General features: G+C 43.7%; 1 protein-coding gene across 10 annotated transcripts in view; it reads left to right on the forward strand.

Annotated features, from left to right (window-relative positions):
* Positions 1-26,339, forward strand: part of LOC115141075 (myocyte-specific enhancer factor 2D homolog) — a 75,836-nt gene that overhangs the window by 12,547 nt on the left and 36,950 nt on the right. For all 10 annotated transcript variants that reach the window (XM_029679670.2, XM_029679672.2, XM_029679674.2 and 7 more), the window contains exons 2-3: positions 23,236-23,595; positions 25,451-25,654. In XM_029679670.2, the coding sequence (XP_029535530.1) occupies positions 23,542-23,595; positions 25,451-25,654 (258 nt within the window). In that variant the 5' untranslated portion in view covers positions 23,236-23,541. The remainder of the gene's footprint in view (positions 1-23,235; positions 23,596-25,450; positions 25,655-26,339) is intronic.

Consider the following 26,339-nt stretch of genomic DNA (forward strand, 5'->3'; position numbering starts at 1 on the left):
GGCAAAAATACATGAGCTTTTTCATTGTAAGCTCATTTACTTGTGTGGCTGCCAGCCAAATAGCTTTGCACTTCTGTTGTCATCTGATGAAAATGAAGCTATTTTCTGCTGAATGTGTTGCACTAATATATTTTCTGCGGAGGAAAACTATAGATGCACGTCCCTGATCGCTCTATTAAACTTTTAAAAAACACTGATTTTCAATATAAAACACGACCCCTATCAATACACAGCTGGACTCACCTGCTCCCGCTTTCTCCAGTTGTGCTACTTACAAACACATAACTGGCTCAACTGTTCTGGGGACCTAAGGTAAGCTTCATAAAATAAAATAATGTGAAAGGTAAAATGAAGAACGCAACCTGCTTTATCTCCTAAAGCATTGCACACGTTGACTGCAGGTATTTACAAACAAAAAATTGCTACAAATATTAAAATCTATTGAAAAACTTAAAAGAAATTGTTTTTCAACGATATTGAAGAACCATCCTGTGGCTATTTGCAAATACCCCAGTATAAGGTATACCGCACAAGCCTAATACCCATCACCATAGATTCAAATGTGGACTCGGGAGCCTTTCTTGTTTTCGTCACTTTTTTTTATCCAGTGATCATGTTTAATCTCAAGGCTGTAGTAGATTTCATACAGATATTCAACATCAAGTTGGATTTGAACAAATGCTGAATTTAAGCCGATATCATGATTCTACAACTGACATTGATTCCATTATTTGTCTTTACAAAATAATGAGACCACAGGCATTGGTTTTATTGAAATGTCCTAATCTGTTCTCAATCAAAACAACATCCTGTTGATAAACCTTTGAGTATAAACGTTATGTCTCATTCTGTCTCAGCCTAGACTAAATGTCTGGCGCCTCCCAGGTTGGTCTTTCTGCTGTGTGGTAGTCTCCGAGTGTCGTTTCTGGCGGCTGCCTCTGTGTGAAGGCAGGGGACCTTTGTGGTGGCAGCTGAGCGAGGCGTGGCTGAAGGGAACAGGTTGCCGCGTCTGTTAGGACTCGTCTCACTCCTCTTGACCTCTATCCTTTAGCTGTGACAGCTCCCAGGGCTGGGAGATACCACATTTCCTCTGATTAGGAGAATGCCTTCAAGGCTCTCAGGGAGGGACACTAACAGAAATCCATGTTGTTGTTGTTGGACAGTAGTCTTGTTCAGAGAATTTGGGTCAAGTCCTTTGGTTGTCTCTCCAAGCACTGTTGATATTCATGAGATCATATTAGTTGCTAAATGTTAATGATGTTGTAAGGCTGATTAGGGTAAAGTGGGTCGGATGTGTTAGCATCTTCTTTTTGAGAATCCCCAAATATCTTAGTGGCAGCTGTTGCCACCTAGGACTGAAAATTGTGCTGAATGGTCAAACCCTGAAGGAATGTCTGTCAAGTCTCACATCAGACCTCAGGTCAGAGTTTCAGGGTTTACTACTTTTACCCTGAAGAAATTGAATGAGGTCTCCTATAATAATGCATTAGAGAACATTGTTTTCACATCTTACTGAAAAGTTATTGTTGTTATGGTTGACACAATTGTAATATCAATTGTCACGAAATTAAAATGCTGTACTGCAGTTTCTTTGTCATTTAGTTTTTTTATGTAGTCCCTGAGAAGGAAGCATATTTGCATAATTAGGGTATTCATTGTCAAACACTTGAAAGCATATCATGTTTGTTCACAAATCTATTAGTCATTTAAAAAGAGAGTACCAAATGGGCTTGTATTGAATAAAGCATCCTTGAATTTCCTATTATGCTGTTAGAGCAGAGAGTTCCTTCTAAAGACGCACCTTTCATGGTTCAATTTCTATTCCGTTTTTTTATTTTAAAAGTGTACTTTGTAAGTTAGTGTTGTCAAGATACCCGAATTTTGACATTGATACCGATACCAGGGTTAGTATCACAATACTCGGTACCATCACGATACTAAATTCCAAAACGGTACCATAGCACAAAAAGGTATGCATATTAGCTAAGTCACAGAATGGCACTTTATTCAGACAGAAACTCGGCTCCTGCACTGTTCAATCGTTGGGCATCTTTTGAGTTCAGCAATATATTTGCAGATGTTTGTTAAAGTATGCATTAATGCAGTCAATGATACAATCAATTTGATTTTGGTAAGAACAATCTAACTACAAAACAACATGGTAGAACAGGGTAAATCAAGATCAATCAAGCGTGGGTCTTCACAGTACAGGTGAATGCATATTATTCAACAAGTGTATGCATGCGTTGAGTTATTGAGCTTGTTTTAGTTGATTTCATGGGGCTACACACTTATTTTATTGGCAACTGCTAGGAGAACATTACTTTATTGATCGGTACAATAAAGAATATGAAGATCTCTTTTTTTATAAAAGTGTGTGCTGCTTCTTTAAGAAATTGAATGAGGTCATTTGCTGAGACAGAATGTGGCTGTGGAATCTGGAATCTAGTGTAAACCAGACGGGAGACAAAGAAGTGAATGAGGTTTTTGGTGGCGAGGGAGACAAAGTGAATTCATATTTTTTGGGGTTGCAATCAGCTTTGAAATCAGCATATTTTGCATTATGGTTATCACAAACAAAGTACTAGGGTAGTGAATTCAGCTGTAGCCTAAGCTAGAAGTGTTCTAGCCTGTATGGACATTATTTTGTGAACAGTAATGAACAGTTTCAACATTTTCTACATGCTGTGTTGCATTATTCAAGTGTGTTAACTTCTGTGCAGCACGAGTGGGGAGCTATGCAGCCCAGACAGCTCTAGCAATGAATGAGTATGTGGAGCAGGTGCTTTACTGTGTGCTCTAAAGCCATAGCGCAAAGAACCTGCTTTATTAAAGGGGCTGCGCTCAGTGTGCTGATTTGAAAGGATCAAGTCTGTCTATCACGTGAAACACATTTTGACAGAAGTACCGCACAAAACAACAATTCTAGAACCAAACAATTATATATTTTTTGTATCTCAAAAGTACTGAATTTGTGGTATACTGTCAACACTAGTGTAAGTAGTATCCACATTCTCTGCCTGGGTGGACCCTGAACGAAGTGAATCTGGACTCCTAGGGTAAGCAGCTGTCCAGCACAGAGAGGTATAAGAGCTCTATGGAGGTTTATTTACATGTCCTTTTCTAAAACAAAATATCCCTTCCAGTATGGTTGGGTATCGCAAGGGACCTTACAATACGATATCATCATGATACTTAGGTGCCAATACGATATGTATGGTGATTCTATATGTATTGCTATTTGATACTATGACTTTACTGAGATTCGACGTTCCAAACATATTGCTCACCATATGTCTTCTGCAGCGGGACAGAAAAAAGGAAAAATACTGGAGTTTTGGTACAGGTACAGCCAACTAGCGCAAAAATAATATTGCGATATTGTCAAAACAATACAATATATCGGCAAAAAGAATATCCCGATATGTAACTGTCTATTTTCCCCCCATCACTACAGTCCAGCATGATAATTCAATGATCCATGTGGTATTGTGACTTTTTTTCAGGGGAAAAAAAATAAATGCCTTCGTTCTTTAATACTCTCCATAATGCAGCTCTACCATCACCATCCCTCTCCCTTCTTGATGCCCGTACTCTACCACCACACGTGGGCCAGCAGCACCACACAGTCCTGGGCAGCGTTACCACCATCCCTCTCCCTTCTTGATGCCCGTACTCTACCACCACACGTGGGCCAGCAGCACCACACAGTCCTGGGCAGCGTTCACATTAGTCACCGGAAGAGAGGAGGCAGTCACATGGATCCCCTTATTAGGCTGTTGGCCAACACAATGTGTTCAACATAGAGAGCCCCAGGCTGCCTTGCTAGCACATAGACGATAAGGGGGAGGAAGGAAAAAACCTGGAGAGGAGCAGCGAGATAAGGCCATTACCAATCACTGCGTTTTTGTTGTTGAAGTAATTGTGTCCTCAAAGTGTCTTGTTGTGTTTAGGGCTGTTGTGCATTTTTCCCATCCATGTGCAGATTTCCTCTCCGATACTCAAAGGGAGCCATTTCTTTTCCCTCCCTCAGATGTATCCATATAAGTTATTGCTTCAAGACGAGATTTCTCCTCGGAATTTCAACCCTTTGTTATCCAGTTGGTTTCTGGACATAGACGTGCCTTTACCCGTAAAGATATTTGCTGTGTTTTGTGGAAACTCAATGACACAACTGTTCAACAGACTCCTGGCCTCACATTTCCCACACCCTCTCGACCCCCTCAGAGATTCAAAGGTCATGAAAGGGCACAGCCTGAGATTTACTCCTTGGGAAGCAGAGTCATTCTTGGAAACGGACACAAATGACAACTTGTACATATGGCATCACTTCTCAACTCTCATGTGGATTTCTCCAGTTTTCCAGTTTTTAAGTGGACCTGATTGTGAGATTATACCTAGTCAAGTCAGAGCCTTCAGTCGTATCCTTGAACATTTTGCCTTCTTGTATGACACACTAGCAATTTGAGGCAAACTATGTGACTACAACCAACATGTGTAAAAAAAAAAAAAGATAGGTAGGTCAAAAGACTATTTCAGAACATCTACAGATTTGGGTCTACATAGATCAGCACTAGTCCGGTGTGCCCAACCTTTCAACAGCTGAGCATGTGTGAGGAGGTGACAGGGGGTAGGGGGAGAGGGGCTGTTGGAACAAAAGGTGTGTAGGGGCAGCTGCCACTGCACTTAAAGCAGCTTGTGAATTTGAAGGGAGAATGTACACATGTGTACAGGTCAGGGAATGGGGGGGGGGGGTGTATAGAGGATCTGGCAAACTACAGAGCCTGACTGCATATTAGGGCAAAGGGTGACCTGGGAGGGGGTTGACGGAGGGGGTCTGTTGTTGTCCAGGGGATGGAGGGGGGGGTTGTTGTCCAGAGGGAAGGTGAGTATGGGGAGGGGGTCTCCAGTGTGAAGTCTCTGATGCAGTTGTCATTTCTACCAGTCATGCGCAAGATGGGACACACCACACTTTGTTTGGACCCCTCTCACTGGGAATATGCCTGAACGTTGACTTAGAATGCTCTGGGTGCCACTGTAACAGAGTCTTTTGGATTCAATTCAGAGTGCTTGCTGATGTTTCCTGCCTATTTTAAAGAGTCTTTTTAAACTTGCTCCTCTGATTTTTGACTGCGGTCTACGGATCAGCTAAGGGTAAGGGCAACCAATACCGGCATTGCATTTTCATATAGGATTTGTTGCATTAACTCAAATGTTGCTCCAGCTAAATGCCTAATGAAATTAAACAGAAAATTGTCCCTCCTGAGCACAGTCGGAGGCCTCTCTTCTGGCTTAAGTTCTAATGAAAAAGAAAAGTTGTCTTGGTGGAATAATATTAATTGCTTTCAACATATTCTTTCACAGAACAGCCACACATTCGGGGTACTGTGTTTTATGTTTTGCTTTTGTGGTTTAGTAATCAGTATAGGAGGCTAGTGCACATCCTGAGGACTTTACGAGGCAGATGTCAGACTGTGAGGTGACTTACTGTGTGGCCTGTGCTTCACTGTCAACCACACAGTGGGGCCAACACTATTAACAGTTTCCATACTGGTGGTTTGGTAAAGCCTTGTGAATTCCCCACTTCTTCCACAGCAGCTCATGTGACTCAGTAGGCCTATGTGACATTTTGGTTTATTTGATAGATTTTAGGTAGCCAGTTTTCATCTGTCTACATACAGTAATAGCCTAAGGGTATGCTTTAATTTATTTGTATTTTTTTTAAATGTTAGCATTGTGCTTATATGTTATGAAATATGGCCTTACATGATCGTTTTATTTTTGTCTGTTCTTTCGTGACTCGCATAACTGTGAGAAGAATAACTCTTTCAAGCTACTGATCTGTGAAGTGTGGTTAGTTAACTCCAATTTTCCACGTTTCCATTGCAATTGGCTGCTCACTGCAAGTCTGTTTTCAATAGTGGTTTGAGACGCTAACCGAAAATGAGTTGAGTTTTTCCAAGACATGTCAATTTTACTTCCTTTAATTATATTAATGTAGCACGCTTAATAAAGTCACTGATCAGATACTTCTGAGCAAAAGGCCCTGCTAATGATCATGCAGCTTTAAATGTTCCTACGAAGAATAACAGAATGATGAGAAATCTTGTGAGAGTCACTGCAGGTGCATAGGAGACATGCATGATACAGTGTAAGTAGGTTGAACTCTTCAAATGAGGTTAGTCGAAGAACCTTGGTTGTCTAACCAAAAAAGAACCACATGTTTGGTAAACACATTGCAAGGTCCTTCTATACGTAGAGTTGTGCTAAAGACGGGTAATCTCCTGAAAACAACATCACAAGGTTTGGTGCGCTGTTGAGTATTTACAGACTCATTGTCATGTTTATATGTACTTTTATTACTAATGACTTAAAAAAGCAGGAAAATGGTTTCAAATTCAACATAAGGCTGAACCAAGACATTCCAACACCCACTCACTTGTAGTCTTAAAAATAAACAAACGTGATACTATTTAGTGACAGATGACTGTACTTAAGTGCCAGTCAACTATCTTGATCTTGTCTGTCTAGCTCTGTTCCGAGGCCTCATTGACAGAACGTGTTCGACTGGTGACGACAACCAACGTTTGCACACACAGACCTGCGCACACACACCCTCGTCCCTAATGTCACATTGATGTCGTCAGTGTTTTGTCTGGAGGGTGTTTTTCTCTCACAGACCTTCAGCGCTGGTTGGCCCTCATCTGATGTGAGGTGAAAGGGAAGTGTTAGGGGGGAGGGGCATCCTTTAGGTTTCACCAAACGAAAGGCTGAGAATAAAGAGAAAGATGATGGGTTGAGTATTCCCATTAGAGACATACTGGTGGAAGAACCTGTGGAAAGCAGCAAGGGATACTATAACCTAGGCACCTGTGTTTATTTTGTTCTGGCATGGCCCCAGGAGTGTTCCAGGCGAATGGGAGCAGTTTCCAACTCCCAGGGCTGGGTGAGTGGGTGTGGTCCTGTTTGTGCGTGAGTCTGTGATGTCACCTGACAGGTCAAACCACATCGTCACACTAATAACGTGGTGACAGAGACAAGCCTCTGTCAACAACAAACCTGACTACACCAGTCTTGTGGCCCTCTTTGTGCATATGAATGTGTGTTTTTGTGCACAGTTAAGTGAGAGTGTCGCAGAAGGCAGACTTGTTTGTGTAGGAGTTTGTGATTCGTTGTATGTGTGGTGGCGGTAGTTCCGTGACAGTTGGGTGCTTTGAGGTTGTGTCTTTGGGTATCGTGTGTGTTTGTTATTGGGGTAGACTGCAGTATTGACATGACTGGCAGCGGGGGCATGATTCACGAGCCGAGGAGCGCAGATCTCTTTACCGCCCATCCCATACCTGTCCAACCTCCTCCAATTTCCCATCCCCTTCTAGAAGTGCTGCTCTTGCACTGCAGCTAACCCCTCACCAAAAATCCACCCTACGATTGATGAAGAGAAGGGGCGGTGGGGGTGGTGGTGTCATATTCCCCTGCCAGATTTGGCAGCATGAACACAGGCACAAGCCAAATCGCAGACCCAGGTCCAGCCCCCATCCTTCCTTCCTCTCCTAAAAATAATCCAAGCTCACCACCAACCATTTCTCCACCATATCACTCACACAGATTCACCTTCACACTGAATACTTCGGTAATAAGCCACAATGCACACCCGTCTAACCAAACAAGAGGTCAGTCAACAGGCAGAGTGGAAGTGGACCCGCCTTGCGGAATGGCTGTGCCGGAACATGAGGCAACAGGCTGTAAATATCCCACAGCTGGTGCTGGGACTACAGCCCAAGGTTGGGGTGAAAGCACAGAGTCCCACTGGGCAGGATGAGAGAGAGATCAGTAGCCCAGTTACTGCCTGTGTTTGCGGATATGTCTGCCCCAATGAATGGCAAACTAATCAGACTCCTGTTCCTCTGTTCAGGTGGCCTCCATGCCTCAGGTGTGGATTGCAATGATTATATGCAAAACCGTGGTGGCACTCTGGTTTGATTGAATTCTATTAAATTCTGAGTAGCAATTTCATTTGTATGGCGCAGCCAGACTGTCAACCATCATCTAGTATTTTATCGCTTATACAGTCAGAACGGATTCTATCTTTACCCTCGCTCGGGTGACCATGGTGATACTGAATATAAGTATTGATTTGCCTGGACCACAAACTGAGAGAGCTCTGTCTTGTTTCCGCTACAAGACCATGGTGCTTGCCTACGGAGCTGTGAGGGGAACGGCACCTCACTACCTCCAGGCTCTGATCAGGCCCTACACCCAAACAAGGGCACTGCGTTCATCCACCTCTGGCCTGCTCGCCTCCCTACCACTGAGGAAGTACAGTTCCCGCTCAGCCCAGTCAAAACTGTTCGCTGCTCTGGCCCCCCAATGGTGGAACAAACTCCCTCACGACGCCAGGACAGCGGAGTCAATCACCACCTTCCGGAGACACCTGAAACCCCACCTCTTTAAGGAATACCTAGGATAGGATAAAGTAATCCTTCTCCCCCCCCCCCTTAAAAGACCTAGATGCACTATTGTAAAGTGGCTGTTCCACTGGATGTCATAAGGTGAAAGCACCAATTTGTAAGTCGCTCTGGATAAGAGCGTCTGCTAAATGACTTAAATGTAAATGAAATGTAATAGCCTCCACAGAGGCCGTAGCCCCATGCAGCCAGAGAGGGAGATTTTGCCTGCTCTCAAAGAAACCTGAGCCGTAGGTGACTCCTGATATTGGTGATGTCTGCCAACAAGGCAACGTAAGCATATACACAGCAAAGCTTGTAACTGCTCTCAATAAACAGATCTGTTTACATAAAACAAAACAAAACCCACTCTTAAGTAGCTGCCAATGAGAGGTAACTTAATTTTAAAGGTTTGTTTTCTCCTGTTTTGGGTGTAAGTAACAGTTTCCTAACTATAGAGTAGCTGTGTTTGTTATGAGCAGACTGTGGTCAGTTCTGGCAGGCTCTGGTGCTGAGTGGGAAAGGTGATGTATTTCTCAGCAGTGCTCTGGCCTGACTCCAGCAGCCCCCACCACTGACTGTTATCTCTGTGACCCAGGGTGCTCTGATCCAACTTACAAAGAGTGTGTGTGCCTGTGTATATATGCATACACAATTGATAGCTTGACACATGTATAGCCGACTACACTGACAGGCTGACACACAGTCATACATACATGTATATACAGTGGGGCAAAAAAGTATTTAGTCAGCCACCAATTGTGCAAGTTCTCTCAGAGAGGCCTGTAATTTTCATCATAGGTACACTTCAACTATGACAGACAAAATGAGAGAGAAAAAATCCAGAAAATCACATTGTAGGATTTTTTATTTATTTGCAAATTATGGTGGAAAATAAGTATTTGGTCAATAACAAAAGTTTATCTCAATACTTTGTTATATATCCTTTGTTGGCAATGACAGAGGTCAAACGTTTTCACAAGGTTTTTACACACTGTTGCTGGTATTTTGGCCCATTCCTCCATGCAGATCTCCTCTAGAGCAGTGATGTTTTGGGGCTGTTGCTGGGCAACACGGACTTTCAACTCCCTCCAAAGATTTTCCATGGGGTTGAGATCTGGAGACTGGCTAGGCCACTCCAGGACCTTGAAATGCTTCTTACGAAGCCACTCCTTCGTTGCCCGGGATCATTGTCATGCTGAAAGACCCAGCCACATTTCATCTTGGATAAAGTCCAAGCATCTGCCTCTAACCCTAGGAAGCTCTTTGCCACCTTCTCCTCCCTCCTGAATCCTCCTCCCCCTCCCCCCCCTCCTCCCTCTCTGCAGATGACTTCGTCAACCATTTTGAAAAGAAGGTCGACGACATCCGATCCTCGTTTGCTAAGTCAAACGACACCGCTGGTTCTGCTCACACTGCCCTACCCTGTGCTCTGACCTCTTTCTCCCCTCTCTCTCCAGATGAAATCTCGCGTCTTGTGATGGCCGGCCACCCAACAACCTGCCCGCTTGACCCTATTCCCTCCTCTCTTCTCCAGACCATTTCCGGAGACCTTCTCCCTTACCTCACCTCGCTCATCAACTCATCCCTGACCGCTGGCTACGTCCCTTCTGTCTTCAAGAGAGCGAGAGTTGCACCCCTTCTGAAAAAACCTACACTTGATCCCTCCGATGTCAACAACTACAGACCAGTATCCCTTCTTTCTTTTCTCTCCAAAACTCTTGAACGTGCCGTCCTTGGCCAGCTCTCCCGCTATCTCTCTCAGAATGACCTTCTTGATCCAAATCAGTCAGGTTTCAAGACTAGTCATTCAACTGAGACTGCTCTTCTCTGTATCACGGAGGCCCTCCGCACTGCTAAAGCTAACTCTCTCTCCTCTGCTCTCATCCTTCTAGACCTATCGGCTGCCTTCGATACTGTGAACCATCAAATCCTCCTCTCCACCCTCTCCGAGTTGGGCATCTCCGGCGCGGCCCACGCTTGGATTGCGTCCTACCTGACAGGTCGCTCCTACCAGGTGGCGTGGCGAGAATCTGTCTCCTCACCACGCGCTCTCACCACTGGCGTCCCCCAGGGCTCTGTTCTAGGCCCTCTCCTATTCTCGCTATACACCAAGTCACTTGGCTCTGTCATAACCTCGCATGGTCTCTCCTATCATTGCTATGCAGACGACACACAATTAATCTTCTCCTTTCCCCCTTCTGATGACCAGGTGGCGAATCGCATCTCTGCATGTCTGGCAGACATATCAGTGTGGATGACGGATCACCACCTCAAGCTGAACCTCGGCAAGACGGAGCTGTTCTTCCTCCCGGGGAAGGACTGCCCGTTCCATGATCTCGCCATCACGGTTGACAACTCCATTGTGTCCTCCTCCCAGAGCGCTAAGAACCTTGGCGTGATCCTGGACAACACCCTGTCGTTCTCAACTAACATCAAGGCGGTGGCCCGTTCTTGTAGGTTCATGCTCTACAACATCCGCAGAGTACGTCCCTGCCTCACACAGGAAGCAGCGCAGGTCCTAATCCAGGCACTTGTCATCTCCCGTCTGGATTACTGCAACTCGCTGTTGGCTGGGCTCCCTGCCTGTGCCATTAAACCCCTACAACTCATCCAGAACGCCACAGCCCGTCTGGTGTTCAACCTTCCCAAGTTCTCTCACGTCACCCCGCTCCTCCGCTCTCTCCACTGGCTTCCAGTTGAAGCTCGCATCCGCTACAAGACCATGGTGCTTGCCTACGGAGCTGTGAGGGGAACGGCACCTCAGTACCTCCAGGCTCTGATCAGGCCCTACACCCAAACAAGGGCACTGCGTTCATCCACCTCTGGCCTGCTCGCCTCCCTACCACTGAGGAAGTACAGTTCCCGCGCAGCCCAGTCAAAACTGTTCGCTGCTCTGGCCCCCCAATGGTGGAACAAACTCCCTCACGACGCCAGGACAGCGGAGTCAATCACCACCTTCCGGAGACACCTGAAACCCCACCTCTTTCAGGAATACCTAGGATAGGATAAAGTAATCCTTCTCACCCCCCTTAAAAGATTTAGATGCACTATTGTAAAGTGGCTGTTCCACTGGATGTCTTAAGGTGAACGCACCAATTTGTAAGTCGCTCTGGATAAGAGCGTCTGCTAAATGACTTAAATGTAAATGTAAATGTAAATCTTCAATGCCCTTGCTGATGGAAGGAGGTTTTCACTCAAAATCTCACGATACATGGCCCCATTCATTATTTCCTTTACACGGATCAGTCGTCCTGGTCCCTTTGCAGAAAAACAGCCCCAAAGCATGATGTTTTCACCCCCATGCTTCACAGTAGGTATAGTGTTCTTTGGATGCAACTCAGCATTCTTTGTCCTCCAAACACCACAAGTTGAGTTTTTACCAAAAAGTTATATTTTGGTTTCATCTGACCATATGACATTCTCCCAATCTTCTTCTGGATCATCCAAATGCTCTCTAGCAAACTTCAGACGGGCCTGGACATGTACTGGCTTAAGCAGGGGGACACGTCTGGCACTGCAGGATTTGAGTCCCTGGCGGGGTAGTGTGTTACTGATGGTAGGCTTTGTTACTTTGGTCCCAGCTCTCTGCAGGTCATTCACTAGGTCCCCCCGTGTGGTTCTGGGATTTTTGCTCACTGTTCTTGTGATCATTTTGACCCCACGGGGTGAGATCTTGCGTGGAGCCCCAGATCGAGGGAGATTATCAGTGGTCTTGTATGTCTTCCATTTCCTAATAATTGCTCCCACAGTTGATTTCTTCAAACCAAGCTGCTTACCTATTGCAGATTCACTCTTCCCAGCCTGGTGCAGGTCTACAATTTTGTTTCTGGTGTCCTTTGACAGCTCTTTGGTCTTGGCCATAGTGGAGTTTGGAGTGTGACTGTTTGAGGTTGTGGACAGGTGTCTTTTATACTGGTAACAAGTTCAAACAGGTGCCATTAATACAGGTAACAAGTGGAGGACAGAGGAGCCTCTTAAAGAAGAAGTTACAGGTCTGTGAGAGGCATAAATCTTGCTTGTTTGTAGGTGACCAAATACTTATTTTCCACCATAATTTGCAAATAAATTCATTAAAAATCCTACAATGTGATTTTCTGAATTTTGTTCCTCATTTTGTCTGTCATAGTTGAAGTGTACCTATGATGAGAATTACAGGCCTCTCTCATCTTTTTAAGTGGGAGAACTTGCACAATTGGTGGCTGACTAAATACTTTTTTGCCCCACTGTATGCATTGACCGAAGGACATACACACATGCACAAAACCTCTCCAACACACATCTCTCTGCCCATATGCCCTGCTGCTGGGGCATGCAATTGTCGTTTGTGCTATACGCCATGACTCAGTCGTGACCACTGTGCCTATGGCACTGTAGGCTATGACACATGCAACAGGATGAATAAGGTGGTGGCAACTCTGTGCAACGCTGTGGCTCCTACTGTGTTGCACCACCTTTTAGCCAATGGCTCTGCTCCCTCAGGCTGAACAGGAGGTGGTCCTCTGAAATGTTTGAAAGAACAGCAACAGATTTGCTGAATTTACACACAAATTACGCACAATTTTGTATCTTATTTTATGGATTATTCTGTCGTGAGTGATCAAAGATCTTGCCCATGTAGTGTAGCTGTTGATATTTTAGTATACTGCACACTATCTTCAACAATACAGATACAAATTGCATATATTTCAGGGGTTCCTCAGGGCTCAATGCAAGGACCACTGCAGAATAGCTTTTATCGGTGTTAATCTGTTCCTTGTCTAAAGTATCTCACCCCCCCCCCCCCCAGTTCCAGTCAGTCAGTAGACACTCTCCAGGCCCTCTGCCTTCAATGTGAGAGGAGAGATTCTACCTGACATCAGACATGGGAGGCTGACTCCCGCTGCATGAAAGGTAAAAGGTTGAGGCTTGAACACCCGGGCAGATAAAGCAGCCTTTTCATGTGTGACCGGCCCGCAGCCCAAAACAAATCCCACTGAACGCTGCCTTTGAACTGTAGACCAGTGATCCTATGGCAGGAGTAGTGCTCTGCTCCCTCACTAGTCCTCTACTATTTGAGTGTATTACATAAAACTCAAAAGTGTTTTCTGTTTGAGTATTTTCAGTACAAACCTGTCTCTTCTACAGTCTTGGGCAAATATAACACCCCCCTCCAGAGTTTATCCTGTTTGCTAGTATATAATGGGCATTTCCATCAAAAAGGACCCATGAGCACACACATGAAGTTTATAGGAGCATGTCAAATTGGGTGTCAAATGAACAGTAAGAGTCTATAAGTTTTAGAAATTAAGGCATATACACTGCTCAAAAAAATAAAGGGAACACTAAAATAACACATCCTAGATCTGAATGAATGAAATATTCTTATTAAATACTTTTTTCTTTACATAGTTGAATGTGCTGACAACAAAATCACACAAAAATTATCAATGGAAATCAAATTTATCAACCCATGGAGGTCTGGATTTGGAGTCATACTCAAAATTAAAGTGGAAAACCACACTACAGGCTGATCCAACTTTGATGTAATGTCCTTAAAACAAGTGGGGAACGGGCGCGCCAGTCCATAGCATCAGTGCCTTCCTCTTGCAGGAACTGCTGACACACTCCAGCCACATGAGGTCTAGCATTGTCTTGCATTAGGAGGAACCCAGGGCCAACCACACCAGCATATGGTCTCACAAGGGGTCTGAGGATCTCATCTCGGTACCTAATGGCAGTCAGGCTACCTCTGGCGGGCACATGGAGGGCTGTGCGGCCCCCCAAAGAAATGCCACCCCACACCATGACGGACCCACCGCCAAACCGGTCATGCTGGAGGATGTTGCAGGCAGCAGAACGTTCTCCATGGCGTCTCCAGACTGTCACGTCTGTCACATGTGCTCAGTGTGAACCTGCTTTCATCTGTGAAGAGCACAGGGCGCCAGTAGCGAATTTGCCAATCTTGGTGTTCTCTGGCAAATGCCAAACATTGTAAGCACAACCCCCACCTGTGTACGTCGGGCCCTCATACCACCCTCATGGAGTCGGTTTCTGACCGTTTGAGCAGACACATGCACATTTGTGGCCTGCTGGAGGTCATTTTGCAGGGCTCTGGCAGTGCTCCTCCAGCTCCTCCTTGCACAAAGGCGGAGGTAGCGGTCCTGCTGCTGGGTTGTTGCCCTCCTACGGCCTCCTCCACGTCTCCTGATGTACTGGCCTGTCTCCTGGTAGCGCCTCCATGCTCTGGACACTACGCTGACAGACACAGCAAACCTTCTTGCCACATCTCGCATTGATGTGCCATCATGGATGACCTGCACTACCTGAGCCACTTGTGTGGGTTGTAGACTCCGTCTCATGCTACCACTAGAGTGAAAGCACCGCCAGCATTCAAAAGTGACCAAAACATCAGGCAGGAAGCATAGGAACTGAGAAGTGGTCTGTGGTCCCCACCTGCAGAACCACTCCTTTATTGGGGGTGTCTTGCTAAATGCCTATAATTTCCACCTGTTTTCTATTCCATTTGCACAACAGCATGTGAAATTTATTGTCAATCAGTGTTGCTTCCTAAATGGACAGTTTGATTTCACAGAAGTGTGATTGACTTGGAGTTCCATTGTGTTGTTTAAGTGTTCCCTTTATTTTTTGAGCAGTGTATTTTTTTTTTACCATTTTCCATCCCAAAAAATTTGAATAAGCAAATTCTTTCATTTCTGGTCCAACAGATGGAGAAAAGGGTCTTGGACAACATTGACCAGAAAAATGATTGAAAGGTATTAGATGTACATCAACTTAATAATATTGAAGTAAAGACCCCTGCCAACTAATATCAAAACTTTCAGTGTCTTCAAAGTATTCACATCCCTGGACTTTTTCCACATTTTGTTGTGTTACAGCCTGAATTTTAAATGGATTACATTGAGATTGTGTTTCACTGGCCTTCACACAATACCCCATAATGTCAAAGTGGAATTAGGTTTTTAGAAATGTTTAACCCCTTTGTTATGGCACTCCTAAATAAGTTCAGAAGTAAACATTTGCTGAACAAGTCTCATGATAAGTTGCATGGACTCGCTCTGCATGCAATAATAGTGTTTTAAGATTTTTAATCATGAATTCCCCACACATCCAAATATCTGTAAGGGTCCCTCAGTCGAGCAGTGAATTTCAAACACAGATTCAACCACAAAGACCAGGGAGGTTTTCCAATGCCCCGCAAAGAAGGGCACCTATTGGTAGATGGAAAAAAAGTAAAGGCGACATTGAATATCCCTTTGAGCATGGTGAAGTTATTAATTACACTTTGGATGGTGTATCAAAGATACAGGCGTCCTTCCTAACTCGGTTGCCGGAGAGGAAGGATACCACTCAGGGATTTCACCATGAGGCAAATGGTGAATTTAAAAGAGTTCGAGTTAAATGGCTGGCGTAGGAGAACTGAGGATGGATCAAAAATATTGTAGTTACTCCACAATAATAACCTAAAAAAATATTCCAAAACATGCACCCCGTCGACCACATTTTTCTGCCTGCACTGTACCACTTGCCATGCAGTAGCAGAGAGAACAGTCTATGACTTGGGTGACTGGAGTCTTTGACAATTTCTTTTGGCCTCTCTCTGACACCTCCTAGTACATAGGTCCTGGATGTCAGGAAGCTTGGCCCCGGTGATGTACTGGGCTATACGCAGTACCCTCTAGCGCCTTACGGTAAGATGCCAAGCAGTTGCCATACCAGGCGGTGATGCAACCGGTCAGGGTGCTCTCGATGGTGCAGCTGTAGAACCTTTTTAAGGATCTGGGGACCCTTGCCAAATCTTTTCAGTTTCCTCTTCACAACTGTCTTGGTGTGTTTGGACCATGATAGTTTGTCGGTGATATGGACACCAAACTACTTGAAACTTCTCGACCCACTCCACTTCAGCCCTGTCGATGTGAATGGGGGCCTGTAGTCCTTTAGTCCACGATCAGCTCCTTTGTCTTACTCACATTGAGGGAGAGGTTGTTGTCCTGGCACCACACTGCCAGGTCTCTGACCTCCCTATAGGCTGTCTCATCATTGTCGGTGATCAGGCCTACCACCGTCGGAAAACTTAATGACGGAGTCATGCTTGGCCATGCAGCCGTGGGTGAACAGGGAGTACAGGAGGGCACTAAGCACGCACCCCTGAGGTGCCCCGGTGTTGAGGATCAGCGTGGCAGATGTGTTGTTGCCTACCGTTACCAGCTGGGGGCTGGTAAGACCAGGATCCAGTTGCAGAGGGAGGTGTTTAGTCCCATGGTCCTTAGCTTAGTGATGCGCTTTGGGCACTATGGCGTTGAACACTGAGCTGTAGTCAATGAACAACATTCTCACATAGGTGTTCCTTTTGTCCAGTGTGGAAAGGGCAGAGTGGCGTGCGATTGAGATTGTATCATCTGTGGATCTGTTGGGGCGGTATGCAAATTGGAATGGGTCTGGGGTTTCCGTCATGATGGTGTTGACGTGAGCCATGACCAGCCTTTCAAAGCACTTCATGGTTACCAACATGAGTGCTACGGGGCGGTAATCATTTGGGCAGGTTACCTTTGCTTTCTTGGGCACAGGGACTATGGTGGTCTGTTTGAAACATGTAGCTATTAGATTTGGTCAGGAAGAGGTTGAAAATGTCAGTGAAGACATTTGCAAGTTGATCCGTGCATGCTTTGAGTACACGTCCTGGTAATCTGTCTGGCCCCGCGGCTTTGAATGTTGACCTGTTTAAATGTCTTGCTCACATCGGCTACGTAGAGAGTGATCACACAGTCATCCAGAACAGCTGGTGCTCTCATGCATGCTTCAGTGTTGCTTACCTAAAAGTGAGCATAAAATACATTTAGCTTGTCTGGTAGGCTCGTGTCACTGGGCAGCTCGCAACTGGGTTTTCCTTATTTTAGACAGGTCTAAAGAAGTATGATATGAAGAAAATGTAGTATATTTCAGAAGACAGAATAGCATACTCTGAGTAGTCCTTATGTTAGGTCCTGATCTGGCTATGCCAAATGGATGTGGCCTACACTAGTTTATTTAGCAGACAAGATTTGCTTAGAATTTCATGGCATTATTGTATAGTATGAAGAATACAATTGAACAAAGCTGAATAAAATAGAAAGAAAATAGAAATATTTTCTCCAAACAGTTTGAGGGAGTGTGCACATGCAGCTATTCTGTGTTGAGTGGTTAACAAAGAAAGAAAGAAATATATATATATATATATATATTCCTATATGCTTAATTTAGAGTTGTTAATTTAACTTTAGTTGTTCTACAAACATTGGGCTATATCTTTAGATTCTTAATACATTGTACTGCTTGCTGCATGATGCGACTTTAATGTTGTGACTCTCCCTTTATGTGGCCATAATGCAGCCTAAAAAAAATCCATGCTTTTGTGCCCTTCTCCCTGAGTGCTGCGTGCTCCATGGCGTCCACATTTACTTTTCGTCAGCAAACAAGATGAGTAGGCCTAACGAACAGCAAAAGCACTAGCCTATGTCAATCTACTATTCTTCATAGTGCAAAGGTCGACCTATTCTGTGCGAGAAGTCAATATTCCAAACATAGTCTGGGACAGTTGTCGGATGCGATAGATCCCAAATTAATACAACCACTAGCATCCCAAAACTTTTTTTTACGCAATGTGGCTGATGCAACAGATCAGAACGTTTAGCTTAAAATGTTGATAAACTATTAGGCTATTTCTTCACAATATAAGCACAGCAATGTGCATATGGCAGTAGGCTATAAGCGCATATGTTCCATTAGAGGAAAACACCATTATCAAAAGTGACCACAAATGCAATTTATGCATGTAATGCTTTTATTATAAAGGTGAGTTTTTTTATGGTGAAAATGATCTTCCCCAAATGTGAAACTTACGTGCTGCTTATTGTATGCCAGTTAAGCTCTACACCCCTTGTGAAACAAACCTTATTAAAACATATATGCCTATTGGCTAGGCTACATGAGGTGTGCGACTATGATTTGAAAATGTTGCAAAAAAAAGGTTTTGTTACTTTTTCTCGGCCTCATTCACAAGTGTTAATATATAATTCACAAGTGATAGGTTAATGTTGTCAACCTTCAGACTATTCTTGATTTAATCTTGTCTTTACATATACTAAATAATATATGTGTGAAATTTGTTTTGATTTAGAATGGACTATTATCATGCACCTGTATTGAAACAGAGGCAGTGGGAAAAAATACATGTCATCTATGCACTTAAATAGCGAATGGGGGATGATTTTCCCTGTGGTTTATTTTCATGACAGGCTATACTCCTGTTGTAAATATAAGCAATGTGCTTAATATTAAGGAAGTTGAGAAATACAAATAGTAGGCCTAGCCTATAGAAAGCTGATCCTCCTCTTTTTAGTAGAGGCCATCATTGATGACAGTGTGATTAGTGGACCAATAGAGTGCTGAGTAACAGGCAGTTAGCAAGTTTGGTAGGCTACTAATGACCATCAGCAGCATTAGAGCTTGGAGAAGCCCAATTACCATGACTAAACAGTCACATGGAATTTGACCGCCTTCATGACTCGTGACCGCCGGTGTGGCGGTAACATGGTCACCACAACAGCCCTACTTGTTCCTTGAAATTCCATTACCAAAAACCCTCGTATCTTTGAAGATATTTTTTTATTTATCTCCCTCATGAGGAGGGAGGATAATGAAAGTTTACAGAAGTAACAAGTATAGGAAGACTGACCCAAATAGTTGTAGTGTTTTTACTGATATCAAGTTTAATGAATTATTAAGTGATTCAAACTCGAAATTCTTACCAAATCATTAACCGAATTACAAAAAATGTGTAAGGGAATTGCTGCAATTGAATTGGCTAAAATGGGCAATCGTAGTAGTCACAAACCACAGTTAGGTCACCTGCTACTGTCCTCCCTTCCACTGGCACACTGTTATGTTCAGATCATAACTGTTTTTTTTCTCTTTCTGTCATCTGGTGGTCAAAGCAATGCTGTAAAAACAGTCTGGACGACCTCTCTTTCAATTTAATTTCAATTTAAGGGGGTTTATTAGCATGGGAACCATATGTTTACATTGCCAAAGCAAGTGAAATAGATCCTAAACAAAAGTGAAATAAACCAATAAAAGATGTACAATTAATATGTCATATTATGTCTATATACAGTGTTGTAATGATGTGCAAATAGTTAAAGTACAAAAGGGAAAATAAACATAAATATTGGTTGAATTTACAATGGTGTTTGTTTTTCACTGGTTGCCCTTTTCCTGTGGCAACAGGTCACAAATCTTGCTACTGTGATTGCACACTGGTATTTCACTCAATAGATATGGGAGTTTATGAACATTTGTATTTGTGTTTTCAAATTCTTTGTGGGTCTGTGTAATCTGAGGGGAAATATGTGTCTATAATATGGTCATACATTGGGCAGGAGGTTAGGAAGTGCAGCACAGTTTCCACCTTCAGCGGCCTTTGTCAATAGCAAGGCTATGCTCACTGAGTCTGTACATCGTCAAAGATGTCCTTAATATTGTGTTAGTCACAGTGGTCAGGTTTTCTGCCATTGTCTATTCTCTGTTTAGGACCAAATAGCATTCTAGTTGGCTCTGTTTTTGTCATTCTTTCCAATGTGTCAAGTAATTATCTTTTTGTTTTCTCATGATTTGGTTGGGTCTAATTGTGTTACTGTCCTGGGGCTCTGTGGGGTCTGTTTGTGAACAGAGCCCCAGGACCAGTTTGCTTAGGGGACTCATCTCCAGGTTAATTTCTCTGCAGGTGATGGCTTTGTTATGGAAGGTTTGGGAATCACTTCCTTTTAGATGGTTGTAGAATTTAACGTCTCTTTTCTGGATTTTGATCATTAGCGGGAATCGACCTAATTCTGCTTTGCATACATTATTTGTTGTTTTACGTTGTACACAGAGGATATTTTTGCAGAATTCTGCATGCAGTCTCAATTTGGTGTTTGTCCCATTTTGTGAATTATTGGTTGGTGAGAGGATCCCAGACCTCACAAACATAAAGGGCAATGGGTTCTAGAACTGATTCAAGTATTTTTAGCCAGATCCTAATTGGTATGTCTAATTTTATGTTCCTTTTGATGGCATAGAAGGCTTGCCCCTCTCTCCTCTCTCTCTCTCATTAATGTCACCTCTCCCGGCTGTTACTGACACCTACCCTCTTTCCATTTACTGTAACAAGCATCCTCACCCACTGGGCACCGACCAACATTGCACGTCCATGGATGTTGAAATTTGGTCAGTCCGCCCTGACCGGACCAAATTTGAACCAATCATAGAAGTCTGTTTCACAAGTTTGGACAGTAGAGTAAAGTAGTACAGTATAATTGAATGTACTGTACTGAACATATCTACTTTACTGTGCTCTGCTGTACTGTACTCGACTCTACTGTGCTGTACTGTGATGTCCAAACTTGTGAAACATAGACGCCTATGATTGTTTCAGATTTGGTCTGGTCCGGACCAACCAAATATGGTGTTGTTTGGGGGCGGTGCTCATTACAATAATACCCAGTGTGTAGAATAATACCCAAATATGCAAAAGAAGGATGTTGCATATTTCTACCTTTTTTGTGTACCTATTCAGGATACATTACCATGAAGAGAATTATATTAATATCCATAATTATGCATTTCTATAAAGTACAGTTCAGGGAATGTTACCTTAATTCTGTTACCAAATTTAAATCCACTTTACCTACTGTAGTTCAATAACCAAAATATTATTTTTCAAACTCAAGGTGTCATGTCATAGCTGACACCCCATTCTTTCTGCAGACATCTTTTGATCTTAATTGGAGCAGATATTTAAGAGTTTCTCTCAAATGTGGTCGCCTGAAAAACGGAGGGAGATTTTACAGTAATTATGTTACCAAAGGTTGCATCTGCACAGTTCTTCCAGTAAATGTGTTTTTGTGAAATGTTCTTGGTAAATTGTTCAAAGTAGTCCTTGTGCATTGAGTTGTATGCTTTGTTCAACTTTGAAATCAATTGTTTTTGTTTGGCATACATTTTAAAGTGAAAAATAGTAATTCCATTGCTGTGGAAATGCCCTAATTACAACCCCCTCCATATTTTCAATGTAAAACGAGAGCAGAAGCTGCCTCTAGTTCTTTTATTAGGGCTTTATTTTTAAGAGAGCAAATTATGACATGCATAACACCCTTTTCTCAGACCTCCAAGCCAAATACGTAGTGCATAATTCATGGGGAAGTCATTGCTTTCGTCAAGGCAATTGCATCATCTAAAAGCAAGTGTGTGTAGTACGTGTCCGTGCACACACAGACACACAGAACTCGTTCTATCACGTCATTGTTTTTTATGGTAATGGAAGCAGAGCAGGCATTAATCAGGGAGTGGTTTTACTATTCTCTCAGGTAAACAATGTGGGTGATGTAGTGTTGAAACTGCACTCAAGGCTTTCCAGATGCACTCACTCTAATGCAATGTCTCGGCTCCCACTGTCATGCGGGTGTGTTGGAACAGTACACAGTCTGGATGTGTGTATATATAGAGAGCTATTTTTAAGGCTGAACCACAAATAGTAGTAGTAGTGGGGCTTAATTAAAATGGTCCATGCCTCTGTTGCCATTCCCGGGTTGCGGTCTGCTCGTTCATTCATTCATGAATTTATATGCACACATGTACTCTGTTCTCTCTCATTTGCCCTCTCTCTTTTTGTTGTTACAAATTGCTATACATTGCAAAAAATATATAAAAAAATAAGTCCCTGTTTAAAGGGGCAATCTGCAGTTGCTACACCCACTTTTGAACTAATTAAATGAATGATATTTACTGAATGATATATATTGATTAATAAAATAATATAACTTTAGAAATGCCTCATGGGCTGTGTTCAACTGTTACATCCCATCAGAACCCCACATATAAGCTTGTTTTTACTCCAATGTTTGTAAACATTATAAATGTAAACTAACACTGTATAGCCTCAACATGGTTAAAATGATAATTTAGATTATTATAGATGGTCGGTCCATTGCTCTTTCTATGAATTCGAGAGTGGTTACATTTATCCAATCCCATCCCTCAGCTTTTTACCAAAACAGAGATGAGGTGGCAGCTTTGTTATTTTTTTCATTTGCGGATTGGACCTTGACTTTTCTGTCTTCAATTAAATATTTTTAAATACACTCTTTTCCTTATATTAAAGGGACACAGAGTGTTATCTAACATGGAACTGTGCCAAATTACCACAGTTTAGATAACAAAACCTAGTGGTAATGATAACATTAACTGAATCCAAGAGCCTACTTCAAAACGCAACAGAAGCTCTGAGCACTAGCGTCCCGCCCACTCGTGGCGAGCAGCCTCACTGGGCCATAGGGCCGGGCTCTGCCTTCGATTGGGAATCGCATGCAGCTTGTCAGGTCGAGCAGGCAGCGAGTTGCTGCAGGCAACCAACAGATCAGTTATGTGTCGGTGATGCCTCTAATAAAGCTGACACAGCACAGTCTCCATGTGGCCCCCCTGAGGGGCTCCCACTCCGTAGCGCGCCAGGCTCACTTTCCCCCATGGAAACACTAACCCCAAGAGAAGGGTTCCCCCATCCTTCAGTTCCTCCCCACTGCTGCGGCTGCTCTTTCGAAGCGTGCTTCTAATTTGTCCGAAAGGAACCCTGACTTAAATGCATCGCTTTGGTTTCTCTGAGTACTGTGCAGGTTAAAAGGCTAAGACAATTGTTGATTCTGAAGGACATTGGCAGGTATGGTACATGAATGATACCTCTCCTGAATCTCATACTGATCCGATGCCCTCTATTTTCCAGGAGTAACACACCTGCAGTAAAGAGGGGAAGAGGATCCTAATTCAGAGGACCAGTGGATGACCTGCCTACTGTACAGACCATGATCTGAAGGCCCCGCCACGTGGCCCCATTCTTTCTTCTTCATTATTTCCTGCAGGGGTAAGAGCTCCTAGACTAGCCGCCACAGACAGGTGGAGCGGAGGGAGATCGAGAGAGTGTGTACAAGAAAGAGTGCGACAGCCAAGCGCCTACCAACCACCTCCACAGGACAGCCGTGCCCTCTGACCCCGCCACGCCCCCTGCCCCTCCCACCGCCAGACCGGAACCATGGGAAGGAAAAAGATCCAAATACAGAGGATTACAGACGAACGGAACAGACAGGTGTGTGTGTGTGGATAATGTTTCTTTGTATGTAGAAACTCTATCATGCCTATGACTACACCGGTATTTTTCCAGGACTATGAAAGGTTAAATTATCCATCTATAATGAGTCAACTGGTTATTAATGGACTTTGGTTAATTTGAGCTTATTGAGTAATGTATGTGATGCGTCTGCCATCTCCAAAATGTCCCTGGCTGAGTAAAACCTGAGTGTTTTAGACACTAGGTGGCCTGAGGTCCTACAATCATCTTATGTTTCTCCTGGTAAATCTTTAAAGGTGCCCATTTTCATAGAGCAGCACACACAGAGACTCAAAATGCTTCAGGCATTCAAGCATTATGTTGATTTGTCAAAACTTGAGAGAAATATTGGTCAACCATCATCCTGCTAGATGTTGATTACAAAATACTGTCAATAGCACTAATGGATTGGCCCCGTCACCAAGGCTATAGACTCTGAAGGAAATTCAACAGCAGTGAAATACATGATGTGAAAAGAGAGCGTGAGAACCACAAATACTTTACATAGTAATGGATTATCAACTGAACACCGAATGCTACAGAGACGATGAACACTTCTGAAACATTGCAGGTGCAGAAAGTAGAGCAGCTGGGGAGGTTGTGGTTGTCACTGTGGCTTCCTCCTCTCCTCGCCACACAACCACGCTCGCTAGGACACGGCCATGTCTCATGGCGGATGTCTTGTTCTGTCGTTCGTTGCCATTGGTTACTTCCAATTCTATTCTTAATGTCAATTATGTTCAGCTTGTTTATCCTGGCATTCATGTCGAAGGAAGGATCGAGACTAATTGTTGTCGAAGACTCAGTGTACCTCACGCCTCCGACAAATCAGAGTATTTCTCTTCGTGATAAACCATCTTATAATTGGTTATGAGAGTCATTGTAATAGTATTGTTTATCAGCTCTGTGAGCCTGGCTTGCCATTGTCCTCGCTGAACTTTCCTCCCCTTGTTTCTATGTTCTGCTCTGTGTGTGTGTGTATGTGTGTGTGTGTGTGTGTGTGTGTGTGTGTGTGTGTGTGTGTGTGCACGCGCAGAGATGACTGTGTGTGATGGGGTTTGAGGGAGGGGGTGGTAGGCGGTTGCCCATGGATACGACCCCGATATAATTTGATTTGTGGCAGCGGGAAGCAATGAGTGAGCAAGAACAACGCAGAGAGGAAAAGGAGGGAGAGAAAAGAAAATGAGGGCGAGGAAATGAAAGAGAGAGGGAGACTGAGACCGTGGGGAGGACAAGGGGAGAGCACGCACTGGCTCCTGCCCCACAGAGAGGCATCAGTGCAACTTGGGGGCGCTCAAGCAATTATAGAGGGAGAGGGGAGATGGAGAGCGCAAGCAATAGAAGGTCTCACATGGCAGCTGTAGAATCTGCCTGTGTGGTTCCTTTCCGTGCGTCTGCTTCCTCTTGCTCCTCTCCTCTCAGCAAAACAACCTCAAATCACCCATTGCATAAATGCCTCAAAACCAAGGGAGTGGTATTAAACAGAACCACAACACACTGCAGGGCCTCATCCCTGTTGTCACCTTTAATTAGCTGTCTGTAATGTGTTGTTAGTTCACACCTTGTCTGTTCTCTAAGATACTGTTATTTATTTACTGTTATTAAAATATTCCCTCCTACTTGTATTATGTTTAACCAATTGTTATACAGTACCACAAATTCCTTTTTACTTTTGCAGTATCGCTCATGTTATTGTTCTCCCTCTTTCCTTCTATGCCAAATATTCCCCTACCATTCCCAATATCACCTGCCAACCCCCCCCCCCCCCCCCATTCTCCACAACATCCCTTCTCTACCACCTTCTAATATACCCACACCATCCCTCCCCTGGCAGGTGACGTTCACCAAGAGGAAGTTTGGTCTGATGAAGAAGGCGTATGAGCTGAGCGTGCTGTGCGACTGTGAGATCGCCCTCATCATCTTCAACCACTCCAACAAGCTGTTCCAGTACGCCAGCACCGACATGGACAAGGTCCTGCTCAAATACACCGAGTACAACGAGCCCCACGAGAGCCGTACCAACGTCGACATCATGGAGGTAATGGAGGAGGGAGAGAGGAGGGGGTGTTACTGTGTAGTTCCCTGCAGGAGAGGGTGAACCGAGTGGTTGTGTGTTCTGAAGTAGTGGGCGAGAGGTGTTACAATACGACGTTTTAGTACAGTGCCATGGAGGCGAGACGGTAATGAAACAGCTCGCTGTGTTTTCATTTTGTTTTTACAACCGTGGTTGTAATTTGGCCGCAGTATGGTCATTAATATGCTCGTTTTGAAGGTCGTTCAGATTTGATAACACTTTTACTTCAGGGTTTGCCTATAAACTGATGATTATTTTTATTTTGTTGGTAAATTAAGTAGGTAACATTTCTAGGGTGTTCATGATTTATGTTTGATAACAGGCCCATGTGACCTGGTGTTGTGTTTTCTTAATATCAAGAGCTGTTTTATTTTTGACTACCACCACTCTGGTCTGGATGAGCGCTTCCCATCCAAAGCCATCCGCTCCATTAGGTCTTTATTTCTGTAGCAGGAGAAAGGGATGTTTTTTTTCTTTCTCTTTTCTTTTTTAGTATTCGAGTATTCAAGATCACTTTTTTTTTGTTTCTTGTGCTTTTCTCTGTTGAACCCTTGGTTGAATCCAGAGTTGTTTGTATGTTGTGTTTGTCATAGCCAGAGTAGATGAATATAAACACAAGCTATACGCCTTCATCATGAATTCCTCTTAA

This window comes from Oncorhynchus nerka, linkage group LG14 (genome assembly GCF_034236695.1).
Source record: "Oncorhynchus nerka isolate Pitt River linkage group LG14, Oner_Uvic_2.0, whole genome shotgun sequence".
NCBI classification, from domain to species: Eukaryota; Metazoa; Chordata; class Actinopteri; order Salmoniformes; family Salmonidae; genus Oncorhynchus; species Oncorhynchus nerka.